At 41.4% G+C, this 26,308-nt stretch overlaps 1 protein-coding gene across 1 annotated transcript in view; it reads right to left on the bottom strand.

The window, feature by feature from the left end:
- Nucleotides 1–26,308, bottom strand: part of LOC133996800 (collagen alpha-1(XIV) chain-like) — a 204,443-nt gene that overhangs the window by 160,842 nt on the left and 17,293 nt on the right. Inside the window, 2 exon segments of the mRNA XM_062436384.1 lie at nucleotides 14,240–14,320; nucleotides 17,899–18,042. Coding sequence (XP_062292368.1) covers nucleotides 14,240–14,320; nucleotides 17,899–18,042 — 225 coding nt within the window.

Here is a 26,308-nt window from a genome sequence, read left to right as displayed (position 1 = left end):
GAGGCTCGGACCTGAACATTTTTTTCTTCTTTCAAATGACCAAATATGATTAATCGATTATAATAATAGTTAACGATTATTTTTCTGTCGAACAACAAATCGATTAATTTAATAATCTTTCATTTTTATGCTGCAACCTTATATTTAATGCTTTATTCTAGTATTTTATTTCTCTCTCTTTCTTTTTTCCTGTACTTTGTTTTTATTATTAGTGTTTCCATGTTTTACTATTATTGGGTTTTATTTTTATTTCTCAAATTGCATGTTTTTATGTTTTTTTATTTCCAATTGCTACTAAATGTTTGTTTTACGTAAAGCACATTGAGTTGCCATTGTGTATGAAATGCTTTATATAAATAACAGTTACTAAGAATAAAGCTGCATTTGCATACTTTAATTCACTACTGTAAAGAATCCACCATGGAAGAAAACCCACTGATGTTTGATAAAAAGAGATGTAAAACGATCAAATGAAAAACAGACAGACAGGTGAATGGGGGGGGGGGGGGGGGGGCAGGCAGGTGTGTGTGCTGACCTGTAGTGACCCCCTGCATGAGCCACCTGGGTGCTCGGAGAGCGAAGCGAGGTTGTAGATGAGTTATAGTGCTCTCATGTCAGATTACACTCCACATCCATCACACACAATGGAGGGCAGACAGCAGGAGAATTAGACAGACAAATAGTTTGTGTGGTGGCAGAAAGACGAGGGTATTTGTGGAGATGAAACAAATAGCTTCGATATAAACTGAATTAACACTGTTTAGAGTGAGCAGGAAAGATGTTTCTATCCTAAACAACACTTGGTAACACTTTACTTGAAGGTATCGTCATAAGAGTGACTGGACACTGTCATAACTGTTACATCACACTGTCATGAACGCGTCATAAACATTATGTTAATGACAAATCAAAATGCTACCACTTTACTTGAGGTCAAATAATTTCTTAATTAAACTGTCATAATGATGTCATGACCGTCAGTTTTGGGTTTCCTGTCTGTATCCTGTCAAACATCTATGACCAAGACCTAGAATTGGTCTGTAACCTTGCACATCTAATTATAATAATCATTATGTCAACTTGCCATAAACACAAAAATAGGTGCATATTTTGTTAACGTCAAGATGTCATGACGAAGACATTTTCTGGTAATGTCACTTTGATTAATGTCAACTTGTCATTACAAAGACTGAATGACACTTAATGACAACAGTCATAAAAGTATACCTTCAAGTAAAGTGTTACCCAACTCAAGAAAACAGCACATTAGGTAACGTCAGTCACCCAAAAAGTTACATATAGTTACGTTTAAAGCAACAGATGCCATCTAGTGGCCCGTAGTAATTATGACGTGGAGCAGTGGTGCAGGTCAAATGACGTACCTACAGTAAGGACAGGTTTTTTAACTACAATTGTCCCTTAATCTGAACCCTGTGGTTATTATCGCAGCCATGATGATAAAGGTTGGCTAACATTAAGGAACTTTAACCCAGTTAGTGATCATGTTAACCCAAACTTAATCTTTACGTAAATCTAACCAGACCTTAAAGAAAAACAATAAAAAGAAAAACAGAAATTGCTCTTATGTGTCGTTCTGGAGGACGACTTGTTAAAACTTCTACCTAGTTAAACCATGATTGTCTACTTTCCATTTGGCTAACGTGGCTCCTCACTCACATCCAGCTCCTCCCAGCAGGGACAAGCAAGTAAAAACAGACGACTTTAATCCTTGAATTGTTGTAAATGCCATCAATACAAAAAAATGAGCACAATCAGAGCTTTAGTATTTCAACTGCAGCCTAAACAAATGCCGCCCTCAGAATAGGATGAAATGTAGCCAGAAACTCTTTTTTTTTACTACACATCCAGCTGTTAAAAATGAACAAGGCTTATAGAAATCAGGTCAGCACTTATTTATAGAGTAGGGTAACAGATTTATAATGAAATCTCCTATCCAAAGCACTTACAATGTTTCTGCTGCTCACTCTCTCACACACACACACACACACACACACACACACACAGCAATGGCGGAAAACCATTGGGAGCAATTTTGGGGTTCAGTATTTGGTCCAAGAACACTTTGACTTTGACTTTATTTATTTTAGCCCTCAATCTGTCCTTGTTGTCCCTGATATGGGCGTTATGACTTTTTATTTTTAACCTTCGTGTCGTCCTCCCGGGTCAAACTGACCCCGTCTGTTTTTGACTGTTCCTTCTTTCCTCCCTTCCTTCCTTCCTTCCTTCCGTCTGTCATTCCTCCCTTCCTCCTTCTCTCTTTATTTCCTTCCTCTCTCTTTCCTCATTTCCTTCTTTCCTTCCACCATCCCACTTTCTTCCTTCCTTCCTTCCTCCCTCCCCTCCCACCTTCCTCCCTTCCGTCTTTCCTGTCCTTCTTTCTTTCCTTCCTTGCTCCCTTTCACTTTTCCTTTCTTTCCTCCCCCTACCTTCCTCCCTTCCGTCTTTCCTGTCCTTCTTTCGTTCCTTGCTCCCTTCCTCTTTTCTTTTCTCCCTCCCTCCCTCCTACCTTCCTTCCTTCCTTCTTTCCTCCGTCCTTCCTTCCTCCCTTCTTTCCTTTCTCCTTCCTTTCTTTCCTTCCTTCCTTCCTCCCTCCTTTCCTTCCCTCTCTTCTTCCTGCCTGCCTGCCTTCCTTCCTCCTTTCCTTCCTCCTTTCCCTTCCTTCTTCCTCCCTTCCTTCCTCCCTTCCTTCCTCCCTTGACGGTTATTTAATGGTCATACATTTTTGGATTTCATGACTTTTGTTAGTTTTGTGCTAAATGTCATTTGTTCATTTGCTTTTTTAACATCTTGGGACCACGTTGGAAAACATGTTATATATTAGATTGTGTATTCATGTCTGTAATCCATATATAAATCATATCATAATGATGATACAAAAACCTGTTTCATTTTATCTCACCTGAGGTTGAGGTCTAGTCACTAGCTGTTGAATAAATACTTGTGTTGCAAGCTATCTAGACATATTTGAAATTATTGGGTACACATAGTAGAAGCAGGTTATGTTCCAGGAGTTGTTTTGTGGAGTTTTTATGGACATTTTAACTTTATTTTTCACTAGTAAAACTGGGACACATTTCAAGTGTAAATGCTGAGAATCCAAGAAGCCAATTACAGCTGCTTTTACCAGAAGAAGATAGCTGCAATTCATTTATCTGCACCATCCATGTAAGTACCTGGGCGGCCTGCAGAGACAAGCACATTGAAATGCAGACACACACACACACACACACACACACACACACACACACACACACACACACACACACACACACACACACACACACACACACACACACACACACACACACACACACACACACACACACACACACACACACACACACACGACAACATCAGCAGCAGACAAACAAGCAGCCGAAACTCCAGATTGACAGTATGTATGCAGGCAGGCAGGCAGCTGTTAAAGGTCTGATCAGCAGCGAGGCAGCAGCCCAAGAACAGACCTGTGAGGCTATAGCTGTGGTATTCAGCAAGTGTGGGCAAGGAGAGGACTGTCAGCTATGAGACGGAGGGGTGAAGCTGTAGGAGAGGATTCAGATATAGGAGGGAGGGAAGGCACAGAAATTGCTGCTGAGACAGGGCTGAAAGTGAAAATTGAGAGAGGAATGAGGAAGAAGAGGACAGAGGAGAGGAAAATTGGAGGAATAATAAAAAATAAAAAAGGGGGGGGGGGGGGGGTCTTAACATGATGACTGAAATTGTGTAGTAGAAGCTTTGAAGCAGGAGTGTAAAATTGAATTTAATGCTGTAACTGGGGGGGGGGGGGGGGGAGTTCAATACTTTCATCAAATATGATATGCAATTAATATTCTCATCATCTGCAGAAGGTGCACATGTGTCTGTCTGGGTTCGATTAGAGCCAGCTGGAGAAGGAGAAGGAGAAGGAGGAAGAGGAGGAGGAAGAAGAAGAAGAAGAAAGTTACATCTGCTCTCCTTATAGAGCTCCTAATAACAGATACACAAACTAGTTAGTATCAATATTTGTCTTCAGGTCTTGTAGCAGAAATGTTTAAATAGGTATCATAGCAAAAAATAAGAAATAAAAAAGAGATAAAAGACAAAAAGGAGGATAAAAGAAAGCTGCTCAAAGATGCTTCACCCATCTAAAAATCATCTCACACAGCTCTGAAATGTCACTTTACATATTCTTTGTAGTGCACGAGAAGCTCACGTAACAGTAATATGTCGTAACAAGAAAGGGAAGGAGAGGAAAAGGAAATGAAGCCGACCAACGACCAAAAGATGGAAGAGAATAATGAGGAAAAATGATGGGGGGGAGAGAGAGAGAGAGAGAGAGAGAGAGAGAGAGAGAGAGAGAGAGAGAGAGAGAGAGAGAGAGGAGAGACGAGGAGAGAGAGAGAGAGAGAGAGAGAGAGAAAAACTGTTCAAACAAATATAGCTGTCAAGAGAGAGAAGCAGTGCTGATGAAAAAAGATAGCTGGAGGGGACAATGATGGGGTCGGGTGGAGAGTGTGTGTATTTGAGTGTGTGATATGTGTGTGTATGATGGAGGGGTGGTGTGTGGGTGTTTATTCACTCATTGGCTCCTACCTCCCCCCCATCTGTCCCCTTTAGCCTGCGGCCAGTTAGGGGCAGTTTGGAGAAATAGCAGGTGACTTACACCAACAAACGCTGGTCTTTATACCCTTGTGAGGACACACTAACCTTTACCCTAAACCGAACCATGACCCAGTTTTAACCTCAACCGTGAAATTAAGTCTTAAGCCTCAAATTGCCCCCTTTTGAAGTTGTGCGGATTGACCGAAATGTCCTCACAATTCAGTAATGTCCTCACATCACTGGTTTTCAACAGAAACTGGTCCCCATTATGATAGATAGACAAGAACACAACACACACACTCACACTCACAGCATGGTCACTTTTGGGGACATTACATACATATATTTATAAATGACAGGAACGTCTGTCTGTCTGTCTGTCTGTTATTTGCATATCTCTCGAACCGTTCATCAGATTCATTTCAAACGTGACAGGTGGTCTTGCTACGGGCTCGAGTAAGTGCAGTGCCAAGTTTGACGTTGTTTGGATAAGAAACGTAAAAGATATAGATAAATATATCGGTAAAAAGAAGCACACATTTGCTGTAGCCGCTCTACCTGCTGGCCACTCCCCCTTCTCACACACTGAGCACAGCGCAGGACCAGATTAAGAGAGGCTATAAGGCAGCACAGCTTTGGCAGCTAACATGTGAAATACACTTCAGACCCTAAAAAAAAATGGACGAAACTGAAAACACTTCGAATAGCCCAGGATGCTTTGCAGACATCCCAACCTGCAAAAAGTCTGGGGCGATCAGTGTCGGTCTGGGGGGGGGGAGATTACTCAGATAAGCGGCAACACAGAGCTATAGAGATTGGATCTCATTTGCAGGCGTCAGGGAGCCGCTATCAACATGAAGGTGAGTTGGGAAGTCTGACTTTGTAGTAAAACATTTTGCACGGGCACTGAACTAGTTTATATCAATTTTTGAGAGACTTACCATAACCCTAACCTTAACCACTGACCAAAAAATCTGCCCTTTTTTCAATTTAAGACAACTTATGTCCTGTTGCACAATCCGTCCCCAAATTAACTGGTCTAAAGGCCCCCAAAGGTAGCCGCCTGTAATAGAGCACACACACAGTTTTCTGGATAATAGTGATTCAGCCTTTCAGTCATTTCTCTGCAGAAGTCCTTTACGTCTAATAAACAGAGTCCTTCAACAAACAACAAACCCCCCCTAAAACACTTATCTACAATGACAAAGTCAATCATAATGAACTGAATGATAATTAGCAGCAGCTCATTCAGCTGTTAATGAGGGTCTGGCAGTAAGAACTTTGATATCTCCTTTCAAAGCAAACCACATGGAGCTAAACGCTTGAGATTACCGAACCTACAAAAGACCAGATATACCACAACACACTATGACCATTTTTCAACATACACAGACACATTATGCACAATAAATGAAAGATGATGGTAACGGTTCCATTAAAATCAGTTTGCTTTGCTAAATTATGCTGCAAATTGCATGAAAAGGGAAATAGAGCAGACCTGTGAGAGATATTGGATGGAAAAATGAGAGCAGTGGCATGGACTGAAAGCTGCAGAGAGGTGTGTGTGAGTAAACGCCATCAAGTATGAAATATTTCTGATAAGACGCCACAATATTTTACTGTTTCCTTGTATTTTTAGCAAGTTTTTTTTTAAACTTCCTGCAAAGCCACAATTCAAATCTGAATCGTAATAGACCAAGCCAGTCAAAAAAAGACCTGGGTGAAGCTCTTATATGGATTGAAAGGTTGTATATTTGGATTTAAATTTTGAATTGTGGCTTGTGCTTTACTTTCTTTCCATTGTTACTGTCGTCTAAAAGCCCTACACCTACACCCCTGCACATAATTACTTCCTTTTAGCAAGTGTTTTAAGAGTCTCAGATACAGCCATGAAATCTAATATATTCTTCCAGTTTAACATGATTTTTTATTCCATGTCTGGCTCAAACTGGAGCAGACTAAAGGCTGGTGTTCCTGTCAGATGGTCCAACGGCTTCAGAGACCCTCTTAGCTTCCTCGCTCTAATCTCACATGACACCCAACATTTGTAACGTGTGTCCACAGTTGTTAATGAGCCATAAAATGGTTGTTCTGTATGTCAAGCTTCTCGACTCCAATGAACAATATAATAGTTGAACCCCTGAATCCTGCAGTGTTTCATTCCCAATACAGTGGAGCATTTACATTAACTGTCTATCTAATGAACTCATGAATTGCATGCAGAGTGCCTTCAATTAATGCATTTGTACCCATTAGTGCAGAGTGGTTCACACACACACACACACACTCTCCCAACTGTTTGCAACTATCACTTAAAAGATACAGACTCACATTTTTAGTCGACTGAGCTCGTTTCAGCTTCTCAAAAGTGAACATTTTCTGTTTTTTAACCATTTCATATGATTGTAAACTAATGCCCAAACCAGTATTCTTTTTTGTATTACTTGATATTTTAAGACCTAATTCATTGGCAATTAAAGTACTGGTTGTTGACTCATTTGTAACGTGTGTCCACAGTTGAAATGAGCCATAAAATGGTTGTTTTGTATGTCAAAGCTTCTCGACTCCATTGAACTATTTAATAGTTGAACCCCTGAATCCTGCAGTGTTTCATTCCCAATACAGTGAAGCCATAGAGCATTAACATTAGCTGTAGCCGCTCTATCTAATTAACTCATTAGTTGCATGCAGAGTGCCTCCAATTAATGAATTTGTACCCATTAGTGCAGAGTGGTTCACACACGCCAACTGTTTGCAACTATCACTTTAAGGTATCTTAAGCTTTTTAGTCAAACTACAACCTTTTGCTCGTTTCAGCTTCTCAAAGGTGAAAGTCTTTGGTTTTTGTCTATGTTCTATGATTGTAAACTAATTTTATTACTTGGTATTTTAAGACCTAATTCATTGGCAATTTAAATGTTGGTTTGTTGACTCATTTGTAACGTGTGTCCACAGTTGTAATGAGCCATAAACATTAACATTAGCTGTAGCATGTCTATCTAATTAACTCTAAAGAAACAAGATGGTTAATGAGTTGCAGAGTCCCTTCAATGAATTAATTTGTACCCATTAGTGCAGAGTTGTTCACACGCCAGCTGTTTTGCAACTATCACAGCACAAAAGTATCTTAAGTTTGTTTGCATTTTTTTAGTCAAACTACAAAGTTTTGCTCGTTTCAGCTTCTCAAAAGTGAACATATTCTTTTTTTTTCTATTTCATATGACTGTAAACTAATTTCCAAACCAGTATTTTTTTTATTACTTGGTATTTTAAGACCTAATTCATTGCAATGAAAGTCTTGGTTTGGTGACTCAGTAGCTTCTGTATCATAAAAACTTTTATTTGGTTTTATATCTAGATTTAACTTGTTTTACTGCTCTTGGTTGCTTTCTTAAACCAGTTACACCATATTTAAACTCTGTTTCCTCTCCCTCTCTCTCTCTTTCCCTCCTTTGCTCAACCCTGAACATTTTCGGACTCTTTCGCCAAATGGTCACTACTCCTGCCAGAGCTGAGGCGGACCCACCGCGAGATCTTTGACAAACATCACCAACTGTTACTATGTTGGTCTCTCGGTCGGTCCGCGCTCTCGTTTCTCTCCCACTAATGGTTTGCCTCCTCCAGTGACAAGCTTCTGCTGCCCGACTTTATTTATATTTATGTGCAACTCTGGTAAACTGAGCAGACAGCTTGAGAAAGAGAGAGAGAGACTGTGTACAGAAAGGAGAGGGAAAGAGGAACAAATATACACAAATGGGTGTTTTTCTACGCTGGATTTAACTCTAAATTCTGAATAAACAGATAACAGGTTCACTACTTTGGAACTTCTTTGGATATGGATTTGGAAGTTATGTTTTTAACCCTCCTGTTGTCCTCGAGTCAAGGAAGGAAGGGAGGAAGAAGGAAGGAAAGGAGGGAGGAAGAAGGAAGGAAAGGAGGGAGGAAGGAAGGAAAGGAGGGAAGGAGGAAGGAAGGGAGGGAGGAAGGAAGGAAGGTAGGAGGGAGGGAGGGAGGGAGGAAACAAGAAAGAAGGGAGGGAGGAAGAAAGAGGAAGAAAGGAACAAAAGAGAGAAGGAGGGAGGGAGGAAGGACAGATGGAAGGAAAGAAAGGAAGAAAAAGGAGGGAAGGAAAGAAGGAGGGAGGGACGAAGGAAGGACAGAAGGAAGAAGAAAAGGGGATGGAGGAAGGAAAGAAGGAAGGGAGAAAAGAGAGAGGAAGTAACGAAAGAGAGAAGGAGGGAGGGAGGAAGGACAGACGGAAGGAAGGAAGGGAGGAAAGAAGGACCAGTCAAAACAGACGGGATCAATTTGACCCGGGAGGACAACACAAAGCCTGGCTGTGTCCAAAGAACAGCACCTCTAATTAACTCTAACTCTAATTCATCTCACTGATTAACACTCTGCATCTCATTTGTTCGTTAATCCGAGGGGGTTACGAGGCGGATTATGTCTTCTATGAATTCCTGGAGTCTTGTCGTCCCAGTGAGGTTGCCAGGCAACCAGCAAATTATCGATCTAACTCGAGGAAAGCAAACAACTCCACTCAGCCTAATAAACATTAACATAACACTGGTATATTTCTATTACTATTAACTGGTGCATGTTTCTGACTAAAATCTTGTTACTTTCAATGTTTCTGATTATGTGCATTTTCATGGGGAAAAATAGATTCAAACCATGTAATTACTTTGCTTTTTTTAAACAAGGCACTTTATCAACCTGTTTGAAGCAACTTAGTTTCTGATGTATAAGAGCTTAATTAGTTAAAGACGTACCATAAGTAGAGAGATGTATGTCACACACACACACGTTGTTGGTGTGGAAGCTTGCAAGAGAGAGAGTGGGAGAAGCTTTTTATAACTACATTTGCCAACATTAAGTTTATACCAACTGCAATTATAAATGAAACTGATTGTTATGCGGATTTGTCTGTGCAGACCAGGCGGGGAGTTCCGGTCCTCTGAAATGAGGCCAACGAGAAAGTAACTTAAAACTGCATTCTATCAAAAGGCCACCAGGGGGCGACCGTTTTGGTGTCAAAAGGACTTCCGTCTCTATACAAGTCAATGGAGAATTCACCAACTTCTCACTTGATTTCTAACCTCAGTAAACGTTTTCAAAATGTGTTTATGGTCTCAATCGCTAGTTTAAAGCCTTCTTCAATGCAGTATGATGTTCATTTGGGACATTTTGGCCTCCCTGATTTTATATTTGACGATAAAGCAGGGTATGCATTAGGGCGTGGCTACGTCGTGATTGACAGGTTGATTGGTAAACAGGTTCAGGAGGGCGCCTCATGCTCCTCCTGATGCCCATATAAGTAGAATCCGTCTATTTGTTTTAAATTGTACATTTAATATGCTGCTTTGGCTTTTTGTTTGTGGTGTAAGCATTTGTTTATGCAAAGATTGAAGCTATTAGGCTGTCAGACTTACAATAGGAAACAGACGCAGAGAGAGGAGACAAATGAAAGAGGCTGCAGTAGAGTAGCAATCTCACAACACCCAAAGCTGCAGAAACGAGTCAAAAAAAAGAACTTTTATGGAAGTCCCGGCTGTAATTATCTCTCTGGATCGGATCCTTTTTGGACTCGCTGATCGCCTCCCTCCCATCAGTCTGCCGTCTCGCTCTCTGCTTTGACTCGTCTTGGCTGGCGACGGCAAAACACAGCCGGTGAAGTCTAGCGCCCTTCTTTTTTTTCATTAAACATCTGTCGAGTCGATGAGCGCTCTCTCTCACCTGACATCAGATCTCTCTCATTTAAAGAAAGTGCCACTCAAACATCTTCCCAAATCAGAAGTGTTTATAGAGGCTGCTGTCTCTGTTTAGTTCCTCTATAGCAGCACATAATGCATCATGGAAGCTAAGTTAAATCTTTCTTTTATTCAGACTGCTGCACACAAGCTCCTCTTATCTCATTCACCAAGACTTGAGGTTTTAGGGAAGTGCCAGCGAATCCTTTATGGCTTAAGGCCCCAATTTCCTTTGTTCCTGGGGGTCCACGACTTTTTGGATAGTAAATATGTATGTTTATGTTTATCTTGTGGCAGTTTGCCATCTGGTATTAACACTCCTGTTGTCCTCGAGTCAAGGAAGGAAGGATGGTGAGGAAGGAAAGGTGGAAGGATGGAAGAAAAGAAAGAAGGAAGGAAGGAAAGATGGGAAGAAGGAAAGATGGGAGGAAGGAAAGATGGAAGGAAGGAAAGAAGAAAAGGAGGAAGGAAGGAAGGAAGGAAGGAAGGAAGGAAGGAAGGAAGGAAGGAAGGGTAGCTGGAAGGAGGGAAGGAAGGAAGGAGGAAGGAAGGAAGGGAAGGAAGGAAGGAAGAAAAGGAGGGAAAAAAGAAGGGAGGAAAAGAAAAAAGGAAGGGAGGGATGAAAGAAGGAACGAGGGGGGGGACTACGAGTATACATAAGTATACTCGTACACTTGAATAAACTACTTTTTGCTAAGGGTACTTATGACAATTAAAACACATCTTTATTCCTCTTTATTTCTGCTGCTGCAACATCTTCCCTTCCTCACTACTGGAGAGGAGGTTGGACGCCACATTGCAAAAAAATGTAATTCCCAGACTGGATTAAAATGACCCGAGGACATCAGAGTTTTCTTTAACACTAAGACTATTTCAGGTAGTAACAGAGAGAAAGATAAGCTTGTAAAGTTTCTGCTGTCTGGTAAATGAAAAAAAAAAAAAAGACCAATTACTAAATTTAGTCTGGCGAGGTCTCGTTCCACTCAGAGAAGAATAAAATCCTAATTTTACAGGATTCGGGCTGTAATTGCTTCGGATGTGATGAGGCAAGGTGATAATGTGAAATGAAATTCGCAGCAGAGGAGAGAGCTGCAGAAGCAATTTTCATTTAAAAGAAAAAAAAGGAGGAAATTCAAACAAGCTGCAGCATTAAAAAAAACGGGCGGGGAGTTATGGTACTCTGCAATAAGGCCAACGCGGAAGTAACTTAAAACTGCATTCTATCAAAAGGCCACCAGGGGGCGACCGTTTTGGTGTCAAAAGGACTTCCGTCTCTATACAAGTCAATGGAGAATTCACCAACTTCTCACTTGATTTCTAACCTCAGTAAACGTTTTCAAAATGTGTTTATGGTCTCAATCGCTAGTTTAAAGCCTTCTTCAATGCAGTATGATGTTCATTTGGGACATTTTGGCCGCCCTGATTTTATATGTGACGATAAAGCAGGGTATGCATTAGGGCGTGGCTACGTCGTGATTGACAGGTTGATTGGTTCACAGGTTCAGGAGGGCGCCTCATGCTCCTCCTGATGCCCATATAAGTAGAATCCATGTTTTTATTTTTCCCAGCATCCAACTGAAATGTTCATGATGGCGCTGCTCAGATACGATGCTATTGGTCTCCGAGCAGCAGTCCACAAACCAATGGGTGACGTCACGGATGTTACGTCCATTTCTTATATACAGTCTATGAAAAAAAATGACAAATAAAGGAGAGGCTGATTGAGCAGCACTGATAAGTAGTTGCTTCGGATGTGATGAGGCAAGGTGATAATGTGAAATGAAATTTGCAGCGAGGAGAGAGCTGCAGGAGCAATTTTCATTTAAAAGAAAAAAAAAAAAAAAGGAAATTCGAACAAGCTGCAGCATTTAAAAAAACAGACAAATAAAGGGGGAGAAGCTGATTGAGATGCACTGATAAGTAGATTTAGATGAAAACAAAGATATAAAAGTCAGTATTTCAGAGCAGAAGCAGTAATTTGAGGTTAAGTCGGCGGCTAACCGTCTGCCAGAATCTCCCCATCTGCACTCCATCATTAACACCATTCCTCCATTTCAGAGGCTTTCAAAATGAGACAACACTCACACATCACTTCTTTTTTCTTTTTTTTTTTTCAAAGGCTGCAAAGGAATGCAGCATCGTGTTAAAAAAACTACGAGATTCTACATTAAAAAGCTGCAGGGACTTTTTCAACCAAAGAAGAAGAGAAAAAAAAAACATGTTTATTGACTTTTTTCACACAGTAGCAACAAAGACATCAAATTACAACCTTTATGACACATTAGAGCAGCGCTGTCAAACATGAGGCCCGTGGGCCAGAACCGGCCCGCCAAAGGGTCCAATCCGGCCCACTTTCCTTCCTGTCTTTCCTTCCTCCCTTTCTTACCTCTTTTCTTCCCTCCTTCCTTGATTCTGTCCTCTCTTCCTTCTGTCCTTCCTTCCTTCCTTCTCCCTTCCATCTTTCCTTTCTCCCGTTCTTCCTTCTGTCCTTCCTCCTTTCCTTCATTCTGTCCGTCCTTCCTTTCTTCCTTGTCTTTCTTTCCTTCTGTCCTTCCTCCCTTTATTCTGTCCGTCCATACTTTCTTCCTTCCTTCCTTACTTCCTTCATTCTGTCCTTCCTTCCTCCCTTTCTTGCCTCTTTTCTTCCCTCCTTCCTTCCATCTTTCCTTCCTCCCTTTCTTCCTTTATTCTGTCAATCCTTCCTTCTGTCCTTCCTCCCTTTTTTCCTTCCTTCCTTCTCTCTCTTCCATCTGTCCTTTCTCCCTTCTGTCTTTCCTTCCTCCCTTTCTTCGTTCCTTCTCTCTCTCTTCCTTCTTTCCTTCATACCTTCCTTCCATTTTTCCTTCCTGTCTTCTTTTCATTCCTTTCTTCCATCCATCCATCCTTCCTTCCATTCATCCCTCCCTCCTTCCTTCCATCTTTTTAATGGTCTGGCCCACATGATTGAAAATCAGTTTGACACCTCTGCATTAGATACAGTCTTTAGAGCTTTAACTTGTTTTCTGAGGTAAAAATAACAATTTCTTTTGCACAATTATTGATGTTAAACTTTCCTTCTGTTGTTTGCAGTATGAAAAGAAGAAGACACACAGCTTACCTTACTGTTTCCCCTTGCAACAACTGATTGTTCGTCTCAGCGTGCCGTCGCTTACAATCACTTCTCAAAATTATAATAAGCTTGTTTACCACACTATTCATTTCCTGGCTGTCACAAGGATGTTGCTCGAATCCCCCCCCCCCTCCAAACACCGTTTCATTTCCTCTCTTCGCACTTTTTCTCAGGGAATGAGGCTCGATGACAATCGCGGTCTAGGTGCGAGGATATTACATTCGCAGGCGATTCTTCCTTCTTCAGACGTGTGAGGACAGTAATCATGAGACATCGGGCAGAACAGAGAGAAGAAGATGCGACGATGTGCCGTTTAAAAACAAAACTCGGAGGCCTCTTCAGCTTCCACTTTACCTCTTTTTTCCCGCTTGGTTAAAAGTCTCAGATTCAGAAAGGTCAGGGGATTGAAAATGAAACTTTTTCTTCACACACAAAGAAAGAGAAAGATGGATTTAGGAGAGCTGAGCTGAGAACAAGAGAAGTCTCCAGCTCCGTTTTCTCCCAATTTGTAGAAAAATGTGTTTCAGGTTATAGGACACTTTTCTTACTTTTCCCTTTTGAAGTTGCTCTTGAGGAGTGGCAGCTTGTCTTGCAGAGATGAGGTTTCAAAAGAGAAAAATCTCCTTAAAAAAAGACTTAAAAAAAAAAAAAAAGAGTATTCCTCTGCTCGTGTTAAACAGGAGAGGTCTTGAATCCAGACAACCAGACACTCACAGATCCATCAATCAGGTTTTTTTTTTTTGGTTTCTTTTCACCGGGATTGCCTCATTCTTACCTTCTGAGATCTCGTTGTTTTCCTCAGCGACTCTGTCTGGTCTCCTCTGGGACTGAGCCATCTCCACAGATGATCTTTGAACTGCTAGAAATAACACATAATGTGAGAATCTCTATTAATGAGTGATGTGAGAGGAAGAGGAAAGGGTTACAACACAGTATATCAATTCATTTCAATCAATGAATCAAATGAAAACATGCATTTAATTCAGGTGGGGAGTTCCGGTCCTCTGCAATGAGGCCAACGCTGAAGTAACTTAAAACTGCATTCTATCAAAAGGCCACCAGGGGGTGACCATTTTGGTGTCAAAAGGACTTCCGTCTCTATACAAGTCAATGGAGAATTCACCAACTTCTCACTTGATCTCTAACCTCAGTAAACGTTTTCAAAATGTGTTTATGGTCTCAATCGCTAGTTTAAAGCCTTCTTCAATGCAGTATGATGTTCATTTGGGACATTTTGGCCTCCCTGATTTTATATGTGACGATAAAGCAGGGTATGCATTAGGGCGTGGCTACGTCGTGATTGACAGGTTGATTGGTTCACAGGTTCAGGAGGGCGCCTCATGCTCCTCCTGATGCCCATATAAGTACAATCCGTGTATTTATTTTTCCCAGCATGCACCTGAAATATTCAAGATGGCGCTGCTCAGATCCGATACTATTGGCCTCCGAGCAGCAGTCCACAAACCAATGGGTGAAGTCATGGATGTTACGTCCATTTTATATACAGTCTATGATTTAATTATGAAGTGTTTCAAAGAAAGAGATTTTTCATTTTTCAAATATGAGTATTAAAGCTTTTATATCAGAAAAAAGCCAAAAGGCAGCAACAGAAAAACACATCAAAACCTTTTTTACTTTGATGAATTGGACACAGTGTGATTAAAGTTAAAGTCCTGATGAGCCGGAGGATCTCAGCTACTTTATTTTATCCTTTTATAACAAGTTATATAAAAAGTCAACACTTTTAGATGTTTGGTGGATTTAAATCACTGATCTGTTGATCTGTTGAAGACGATGATGTTTTAGTGAAAATAACCCTCGAGTCAAGGAAGGAAGGAAGGAAGGGAGGGAGGGAGGGAGGGAGGGAGGGAGGAAGGAAAGAAGGGAGGAAGGAAGGAAGGAATGACGAAAGACGGAAGGAAGGAAGGTAGGAGGGAGGGAGGGAGGGAGGGAGGGAGGAAAGAAGGAAGGAGGGAGGGAAGGAGAAAGGAAAAGGGGAAGGGAGGAAGGAAAGAAAGAAGGGAGTGAGGAAGAAAAGGAAGGAAGGAAGGAAGGAAGGAAGGAAGGAAGGACTGAGGAAAGAAGGAAGGAAGGAATGTAGGAGGTAGGGAGGAAAGAAGAATAGCATTGAAGAGCAGCATGATGTTATAAATCCTGAGTCAAAGGTTTTTTTCTCTCCCTTGACATTTCAGAAGGAGACACACAGCATCTGTAGGATTTCTGGAATTTAAATAAACCCAATTCAAAAAAGAACAACATGTGTTATTCCTGTGTTTCCCTCTGAAATAGCTCGGTTGGGTTCGGCTTTTTGGCTCTTTCTGAATTAATTCTGCTGTTTGAATTCTCTCCTGCTTTCCTCAGGTTAGTCCGAGCCTCCGTCCTCCACAGCTGGATAAACAGCAGAGGTATCACTGAACAATGGAAGACTGTGCCGTTATGATTGAGTTTTAGTTCCAGGTGGTTTTAATGAGCCAAGAAATGCAGGAAAGAAGAAGCCTGTAAACTAGAAAGAGAGAAAGGATGCAAACAATGTCGGTTTCATACTTTTAACCTTTGTGTCGTCCTCCCGGGTCAAATTCATCCCGTCTGTTTTGACTGTTCCTTCTTTCCTCCCTTCCTTCCTTCCTCCATCCCCTTTTCTTCCTCCCTCCCTCCTTCTTTCCTTCCCTCTGTCCTTCTTTCCTTCCTTCCTCTTTTCCTCACTCCTTCCCTCCTCCATCCCCTTTTCTTCCTTCCTTCTGTCCGTCCATCCTTCCTTCCTCCCTCCCTCCTTCCTTCCTTCCTTCCCTCCTTCCTTCCTTCCTTCCTTCCTCCCTCCCTCCTTCTTCCCTCCCATTACCTTCCTTCTTTCCTTCCTTCCTCCCTTCCACTTTTCCTTTCTCCCTCCCTACCTCCTTCCTTCTTTTCTCCCTACATCCTTCCCCGATTTCGTTCCTTCTTCCTCCCTTCCTTCCTTCTTCTTCCCTTCCCTCCTTTCCTTCCTTCTTCCTCCCTTCTTCCTCCCTTCTTCCTTCCTTCCCTCCTTGACTCGAGGACAACAGGAGGGTTAATTAAAACAATCAGCTTTGTAAATGTTTAATGAGGAAGGAAATTGACTCAACGTGTTTATTGGACCTGAAAGATGCTTCACATCTTCCTGATCTGACTCTTCACATGTTGTTATCAATCCATCTATAATTATCTGTCCGTCCTGAGAGAGGGAACCCTGATCTGCTGCTCTTCCTGACATTTATCCCTCCATTTTAAGGGTTTTGTTTGGGGAGTTATTTGAATTGAGGGTGGAAAGAAAGACGATGTTGTATTGCTGTACAGATTGTAAAGCTTGTACTTATTTTTTGCAGTTTTTTGTGTGTAATAAAGCCGATAATGTAATAACTTAATTATTGGCTGGTTGTTTACATCCAATAAATAAAACTAGATAAAGTGATATTAGTATGTTATCAGCTTTGTAAACGTTTGTTTAATGATGCTAATAATGTAATAACTGTAATAATTTGGCAGAGTTTTTACGTTTTATCAGCTTTATTACATTTATAAACAGGCAAAATATTGTCATGCTTTTTAATTACTCTATTTAAATCCTGCTTGTAATCTATATTATAAGTTTTAGTGCTTTCAGACAATTCCCACGACGATACACCCAGTTCATTTTGGCAGCTACTGAACACAAACAGAAACTTTGGCACCATTTTATCCAGAACTTACACCCAGTAATTCACAACACTTAAATCGCTGCTATGTGTGTGAGGTTGTTGTCATGGCCACACCCTAATCAGTGATGTCACAGCAGGCGTTCTGCCCAATCACAGCTGATGGAAAACACCCGCTGACACATCCATCACTGATTGGAGCCACAAGTACAGAGCTCGATCCCACAGAGGGAAGTTCGGTGGCACTTTTCTGTCATTTTGGATTGGACGCGGCTGTCAACCCAACATCACACTTACTTCTTGCTTTCAAGTTCAGTTAGTTTTACATTTAACTTTTAATTACATGCTGCTAAATCTGTCAACTGCAGAATAACCTGCATCAGCATCACTATCAGCCTTTAACCCTCCTGTTGTCCTCGAGTCAAGGAAGGAAGGGAGGAAGGAAGGAATGAGGAAGGAAAGGAGTAAGGAGGGAGGAAAAGAGGAAGGAAGTAAGGAGAGAAGGAAGGGTGGAAGGAAGGAAGGAAAGAAGTGAGGAAAGAAGGAAGGAAGGAAGGAAGGAAAGGAAGAAGGGAAGTGAGGAAAGAAGGAAGGAAAGGAAGAAGGGAAGTGAGGAAAGAAGGAAGGAAAGGAGGAAGGGAGGAAGGAAAGGTAGGAAGGACGGAGGAAAGAAGAAACAGTCAAAACAGACGGGGTCAATTTGACCCGGGAGGACAACAGGAAGGTTAAAACCACTTCATCAGTAGAGTCCTACCACTAACAGCTGATGAAAAGACTCTCTTACCTTCATGTTTGGCCCGGAGAGGTTTGCTTTCCTGTCCTCGGTGGACTGCAGTGATTTTAAAGTTGTATTCTTTAGACGGGTCGAAGTCCTCAATGATGAGCTTTGCTTCCTGTTTCGATATCGGTAGCTCGGTCTGTTTGTCACCTGTTGAAGAGAAAGAAATAAACACTGAGTGGAGTCTGATGGTTTGAGTTGAGTCATTTCTTCGGTTCGTCCTCCCGAGTCAAATTGACCGTCTGTTTTGACTGTTCCCTTCCCCCTCCCTTCCTTCCGTCTTCCTCCCTTCCTTCCTCCCTCCTTTCCTTCCTTCTTCCTCCCTTCCTCCTTCATTCCTCCCTCCTTCCTTCTTTCCTCCCTCCCTCCTACCTTCCTTTCTTCTTTTCTCCATCCTCCCTTCCTTCCTCCCTTCCTTCTTTCTTTCCTCCCTACCTTCCTTCCTTTCCTTGACTCGAGGAAAACAGGAGGGTTAATCACTGATTTCTTGAGTTTACACATTAAACTCTGTTTACAGGTGTTGAGGAGTGTTACTATATGTGTTAAAAGGTAGAAGGGAGCAGGGTGAAAGCTGATATGTGAGTGAGAAAGAAGCAAAAGCTGCCATGTTTTGACTGTAGCTCAGGGTGAGATTTACTTCCCAGGAGGGTTTTTGTTCGCTTCGCATCTGAGGAAGCGAAGATGAAAGTCAGCGTGAGAAAAGAGCATGTGTGGCTGAGTTCTGTGTCACTTCCATGAGTTTAATGGTTAAATGGTGAGACATGACAGCTCTGAAGTGAGTCAGGTGACCAGACCTCTGTAGCCCTGCTCTTCATCTCTGCTGGAGGCCAACAGCTCCAGGCTACATTAGCTGCTATTAGCATAATACACCCAAATCTCCCACTTAACTGTCCGTAGTTGAGATGCATTGTTAGTAATGTAGGTGGCAGGTTTTTGACCAAGCCCGCAAGAAGAGCATCAGGCTCTGAATCCAATTTGACAAAGGGAAAGAGACGTCTGTAAATCAGCATCACAACCCCTATGAAATGACTTGGGGATTTTTTTCCAAGATGGATTTTTGGGCTTTTTGCCGTTCTCGTCTCACAGGTAATCTGGGCCTGTAGACGTCCAGATGACAGATTCCAGTCCCGGACCTACTAGCTTCAATGTTGATTTTCATTGTGCTTCTCTCTCCTCTCCTTCCTCTCTCTCCTTCCTCTCTCTTTCCTCTCTTTCCTCTCTCTCCTATCCTTCCTCTTTCTCCTCTCCTTCCTCCTCTCTCTCCTATCCCTCCTCTCTCTCTCTCCTCTCCTTCCTCTCTCTCCTCTGTACCCCAACAGGTCAAGGCAGATGTTTTCCCACTTTGAGTCTGGTTCTGAGGTTTCTTCCTGTTAAAAGGGAGTTTTTTTTGCCACTACAAACTCGACGACTACTTGCAATACCTGCGCATTAAATGTTCCGAGGGGCGGTAGTAAAACGTCAAGTTATAACACAACCAACTTAATCAAGCACCTACAGAGATTTCAGGGAGCATACTGAGTTCATTGGACTGAATAAACAAAAAGAAGGCGGTATGAAGCAGCTAACTTTGAAGGAGATGAAAGAAAGAGGTGAAAAATGTCCACCTAATAGTGTGCAGGCAACAAACATCACGGAGAGGTTAATGAACTTCATTGTTATGGATGGATATTTTTTTTACATGTTGTTTGACCAAGCTAGAGAAGCTATTGGTTTAAGATTGTTGTAATGGTGCAAAGTTATTAAATAAATAAGTAACTCAGTACAGTTATATCTGTTTATTTGTTTTTAAAAAATAGGAAAGAAATGTTTAAGTCAAGTCTGATGCACAAAATAATGATCCCAGTCTTTTCCACACAATGAGACCATTTGTTAGATAATTCAGCGCTGTTTTTCTGTATCGGTATCGGATCGGTATCGGCCGATACTAAACCTCAGATATCGGTATCGGAGGTGAAAAAAGCGGATCGGTGCATCCCTAGCCAAAATGTGTAATTATTTACAGGTCTGTCATGTGATGCACAGCGGCCATAAAAAAACATGGTGAGAGTTACAAACCCCACAAAATGACTCAAATAAAGCAACATTTGTAAAGTCTCGAAGAGCCACATGATGGATTGAATTATTTTATATCTCAGTCATGTTCAGTGGAGAGCCGACCAGAAGACAGTCGGCTCATCCGGATGAAGTCTCGGACGTGCAGAAACATGACAGACTTTCTTTCTTTTTCTTTTTGGCTTCAAGCGCCGCTGAGCAGCCGTCATTGGGAATGAATGGGCCGTCATCTCTGACCACAGTATGTAAATCTCCTTAATACATCAGTGGTTTTTGACAAGGGAGAAGAATGTGTGGAATAAATAATAACCAAACTGTGAATGCATGCAGACACACACAGTGAGAGATGGAAAACAAACCCAGATACTCAGATGAAGTGCCTCTTCTACAGATACTACACTGAATTAATGGACTTAATGGACTTGGTGACATTAGTTTTGAGAGGCCTACACCTTGCTGATCCTTTTCACCTTGATACTTTAGTTAATTAAAAGTGTGTGAGCAAGTTGGGGCTCGATGCATTGCTTAAGGACACTTCAGCAGAGCAAATGGCAAAAAGCAACCGGACCAGACTGTAGTTTCAAATAACTGCAAACTATTCTCAAATATGCGGGGAAAAAAGTGCATTTAGAAGTGACACAATCTCTCAACCTCATCAGGAAGGAACATAAAAACGCCCTCCGGCATCCAAAAAAAGAAAGAAACAGAGCAGAGGAGAGATTAAGTTCCTGAACGCTGGAGGTTGAAGGCGGGAACAAACAATCATAAAGGTATCAATCAAGAATATCAACACAAATGTAATAAAAAAAGAGTATAAATAAAAATCTAATGAAAATATATGAATTCTGCAGAGTAGGGGAGAACGGGTTGGTAGTCACACTTTTTAATTTCCTTTAAATTCCTCATAAACCATAAACTGAATAAATTCCCTTTTAATTTGTAATGATCGCTAAAGTGTCAAGTAGGAATAGAGAGGTCTTACTCTCCTTCAGCTGATTCTGTTCAAAAGATATGAACCGTCAAATATGTCTTGTGCACTTGTGACAACCAACCACACGATGGGGATGGTTGTCACACACTATGGGGTTGGTAGTAAGACACCATGGAGGTTGGTTGTCCCTGTGTTATTTTAATGGGGAAAAATAAAAAATGTATACAGTCTTAAAAAAATATTTAAAATGTTTAGTTTCATTGAAATACAACAACATAATACATCTCCTGCACCAAGAGAACATAAACAGGAAAAAATCATTCCGCTAAGTGCCTTTTTTGTCCTTATATGACAATATTGTTCATTTTCACCTCTCTGACTGCTCTGAGCTTCACATCTGGAGGAGTCTGACCCTTGTTTGTCTTCCTGACAAAGTTCCTGCTCATTTTGCTCTCTTAAAAGAAATAAAGAACTAGATATATGACACCATATATGTATATACCAACATGTGACAACCAACCCCGAAGAGAATGTGACAAGCTTCCCCAACTGGGACTTTTTGCTACCAGCAAAGCTAACAACCACATGTTTTGGCGTAGCTAAGAAAAAAACTACCTAACTATCGCTCTCTCTTCATACTTTTTAATGCTTATAATTGTTTTTATTATAAACTCATTGTGTAAAAGCCCAGAAGAGAAACACTGAAGAGTTGGATATTTACATTTTCACATGAAAAACACTAAACGTCCTCTCACCTAGATGTCAAGCAATTTACTCCAGAAATGATCTCTAAAGTAACATCTCACCTAAATTCTGAAACGTTCAGTACCAAAACGTGTGACAACCAACCCCGTTCTCCCCTAATCCTGCTATAATTATATGAAGTGAAGATTTAATATTTCCTGGCTTTGAGAGAGTCTGTCACGTCTGCAGATACTGACTGAAAAGTCCAAGATCATCAAAGGAACACATGAGAATTAGTTTAGGGGTTTGTGATGAAAGAAAAGTGCCTATTCTTTCTGTTCTTTTAAAAAAAAAAAGTAAATTTAATTTGTAATTTCTGCATCTGCTTTGTTCTTTTACTGTTTTTTGCTGCAGCTCGTATAAATAAAATCTCCTTAAATTCAAAGCTATCAAAAAGCTCTTTATGGGGAAATGTTTGTTTCCAAAAATCTAATCTTCTCTGTTTGGTCCAAGAAAACGACTAACGGCAGAGAAACAAAACATGAGAAGAGGCTTTTTTAAACAGGAATTAGTTTGTTTAGATCTGAATTACTCTTCCTGTTAACAGAATCTGACGCATTAACATTTGGAAAGTCTAAAGGAGCCAAATGATCACAAAGCCAATGTTCATATAGACAGATAAACAGGTTCAAAATATCACAGCGGCTGATGAGAGTCCACATTTTCTTGTCCTCAAGTCAAGAAAGGAAGGGAGGAAGAAGGAAGGAAAGGAAGGAGGAAGGGAGGAAAGGAAAGAAGGAAGGGAGGAAGAAAAGGAAGGACGGAAGGACGGTGGAAATATGGAAAGAAGGGAGGTAGGAGGGAGGGAGGAAGAAAAGAAGGACAGAGGAAAGAAGGAAGGGAGGAAGGAAAGAAGGTAAGAGGGAGGGAGGAAACAAAGAAGGAGGAAGGGAGAAAGGAAAAGAGGAAGGGAGGGAGGAAGGAAAGAAGGACAGAGGAAAGAATGAAGGGAGGAAGGTAGGGGGGAGGAAAGAAGGAAGGAAGGAACGAAGGAAGGAACGAAGGAAGGAACGAAGGAAGGAACGAAGGAAGGAAGAAAGGAGGGAATGAAAGGAGGGAGGGAAGAAGGAAGGGAGGAAAGAGAGAGGAAGGAAAGAAAGAGAAGGAGGGTGAGAGGAAGGACAGAAGGAAGGAAGAAAGGGGGAAGGAGGAAGGAAAGAAGGAAGGGAGGAAAGAGAGAGGAAGGAAAGAAAGATAGAAGGCCGGAGGGAGGAAATTGACCCCGTCTGTTTTGACTGTTCCTTCTTTCCTCCCTTCCCTCGTTCCGTCTGTCCTTACTTCCTCCCTCCTTCTCTTTCTTTCCTTCCTTCTGTCCTTACTTCCTCTCTCCTTCTGTCTTTCTCTCCTTCCTCTCTCTTTTCTCTCTTCCTTACTCCTTCCCTCCCTCTTTCCTCCCCCCACCTTCCTTCTTTCCTTCCTTCCTCTTTTCCTTTATCCTTCCTACCTTTCTTCCTCCCTTCCTTCCCTCCCTCCTTTCCTTCCTTCTTCCTCCCTTGACTCGAGGACAACAGGAGGGTTAAAGAAAACTCCCTGCTGCTGCTGCTGCTGCTGCTGCTGAGGAAGAGGAAGATGAAGATGAGCCACAGCTCGGTCGCTGCTTTCCCTCCTTTATTACACTTTAAACTGATACCAGCGGCCTGCAGCCAGAAGATGACGGTCCGCGTCACTCCATCATTCATCTCCCTCACCTCACCCAGAAGGCACACAATCCTCTCCTCACTTCCACTCACTTTTTAAAATGAGATTTCTTCCTTCTTCTTCTCCTCCTTCTTCTTCTTCTTCTTCCCTCCTTTCTTTTTAAGAAAACTAAGCACTACCCACAGGCAACGTGTTGCAAAGCGAGCTGTGTGGGCATGTCTCAAAAAATGAGGCCACCGAGCTTTTGGTTAAAATGTCAAGTGTCCTTTGAAAACATTTGAAAGATTACAAGGAGGAGAAAAGAAGAAAAAAAAAAAAAGGCAGTTAAGCTTTGAGCACACGCAAGGTTACGACTGTTGTTACTGTTAAATGAAAAGCATTTACGTTACATGAATGATAACAGGCTTGTGCTTAAAGGGAAGTCCTGAGTCTCCATGTTATCAGACATAAAAAATATACCAGACTCAGTATCAACATGTTTGTGTTCTTTGACAGAAGCTGCAGATGAAAAGATTTTGTACAGATCTGTCAGTCTCTCTCTCTCTCTGCTTTATCTTTTATTTATCTACATCCAACATCCCTCACTCTCCATTTACTCTCTCTCTCCAGCTCCATCCTTCATTCATCCTGCCCTCCAGTATCTCTCTCTCTCTTTTTATACATTCCTCTGTCGTTCCCCTTGCATCTATCCAGCTCTCTCCCTCACGGTGACAGGGGGGGGACGGCTGCCTGTGCTTACTGCATCTTATCTGACATTTTCTCCATTACTGTGATCAAACAGACGGTCGAGCGCCACACACACACACACACACACACACACACACACACACACACACACACACACACACACACACACACACACACACACACACACACACACACACACACACACACACACACACACACACACACACACACACACACACACACACACACACACACACACACCAGAAGCTGCAGGTTTACTCCGCCGCTGGCTGCACAACAGCACGAACAGCAGAGATTGACTTCACCTTCAAACTTCAGACCACAATGGATTAGAGTTTGCAGCAGCGTGGAGGTATAAATATATTCAATAAAAAGTGGATAAAACATTTCAAGCCTGTTTTTTTACCACAAACAACGCTTAGTGCATATCGGCCATCAGCTGTCTCAATCCTTTACTTTCCACACAGCTAACAGGAAGCAGATCCTTTACAATCATGTTAGCAATGAGAGACGTAAAGTTTCTCTCTTTGACTTTTGTTCCAGATGTTGAAGGATTAGTTTGGTGATTAGTGTCAGGTCTGTCTCCCTCAGTAACCGTCTCAGCAGACAGCAGCTTTTTGTCCATGTGAAGCCACCATAGCTCAACTCTGCTCCACATATTATATCACACATGACAACATTATCCTTTACTTTCTGGAAGGTTTTAAACCACGCTGGACTTTTCTTTGTGGCTTCGTCTGCATCATGTTCCCTCCATTAGTGTTGCAACTCCTCAGTAAGGAAAGTAGCTATTGGCTGTCCTTAAAGTTGCTAGAAGTCGATAAATGACGTCATCGCCTAATTTGCATAATTGGCTATTTACATGTAATTGTAATGGACGCTGTAGGAGAAAGGAATAACGTCTTGGGAGAGACAAAAAGTGAGTTTAAAAAAAACCTAAATATGTTTAGAACTACAAATGAACTTTCTTATGTTGATTCTTGGTTTGTTTTTTAAAATTTAAATCAATTTTGTTCTGTATTGTTAAATGTTAGAATATCAAATTTAATCAAAAGACTTATGCAGGGTGGAATTGCGCATGCGCAATTCATTTGCAGTCTGGACGCGGAGTGGTGTGGGTCTCCTCTCTGCTGTGACTGCAGCTGGCTACTGTGAACCTGACTGCCTGTGAGTGCTTTAGGACGGGGGAGGGGCTCATGGCAGCACCCGCTACTCGTTGAGGACAGTAACTGCAGAGCGATACGTCCTTTCACTTCAGAGTCTCCAAAACATCAGAAAAAGTCGCTAGATTTGTCGCTAGTTGCTTTGAGGAAAAAAGTCGCTAAGAGGGTTTGGAAAGTCGCCAGATTTTGGCAAGAAAGTCGCCAAGTTGGCAACATTGCCCTCCAGTCAGCTAGCAGGATAACTTACTACCGAGTCAAAGTAGCCGAGGGCAGCTGTAAAAATTCACTCTGTATTTCAGGTTGTAATTCAACACAAGAAGCTTAGAGCTCCTCCTAGTGGCAGAAAGTAGCTGTTAATGAACCCGAATACTTGACTACACAGCTCAACTCTACATTAAAGTTTTCCAATTAAAAAAAAAACACAATGGTCTTCATTGATCCCTAAAAACGATTATGCGGTTGTTCGGTTATAATGACAAATCTCTAATAAACATCATTCTGAAAAGTGAAGCTCTAACATCCAACTGCAATAAGAAGAAGAAAAACTTTAGCACTTTACGTAGTTTCTGAACACTGATGGAAATGTAAAGCCGTACTCCTGCACTGTTTTCTATCTTGCCAACTTGCATAAAGACACACACATGTTGGTGCACATAAAGGATGGGAGGGTGATTTAATATATAAAGTCTAGTTATTATGCATGGAGAGTGTTGATGTAGAGTGACAGCTGGCGGCAGTAATGAGCCATATGTGAAGCAACACACCATTAAAAAAGTAGAACAACAAAATAAAGTGATGTTTGAGAAGCCTGCAGATGCGCTCAATGCATTTCAATCAGGAAACTTTGTGGCTCAATAAAACCTACAATAAAAACTCCACAACAGCACAATCACCACTGATACATTAAATAGAAGAAGTGTTAGTTATGAGATCTTCTGGGAATTACATGAATGACTTTGTATTGTATTGCAGAGAGAAGTTAAGACTGCCCTTCCTTCCTTCCTTCCTTCCTGTTCATAACCGATCAAAACAGTTTTTTTTTATGCTTCAGCTCCTTGTTGTACTTGTTTGCTCTTGTTTTGCTTCAAATGTAAAAGCACTTTGAGCTTTTGAGCTGCATGAAAGGTGCTATGAATAAAGTTAATATTATTATTATGCTGCTTTCTTATTCTTTTAATAA

Source organism: Scomber scombrus, chromosome 16, assembly GCF_963691925.1.
Source record: "Scomber scombrus chromosome 16, fScoSco1.1, whole genome shotgun sequence".
In the NCBI taxonomy this organism is placed as follows: domain Eukaryota; kingdom Metazoa; phylum Chordata; class Actinopteri; order Scombriformes; family Scombridae; genus Scomber; species Scomber scombrus.
This window is presented reverse-complemented; position numbering and strand designations above follow the sequence as displayed.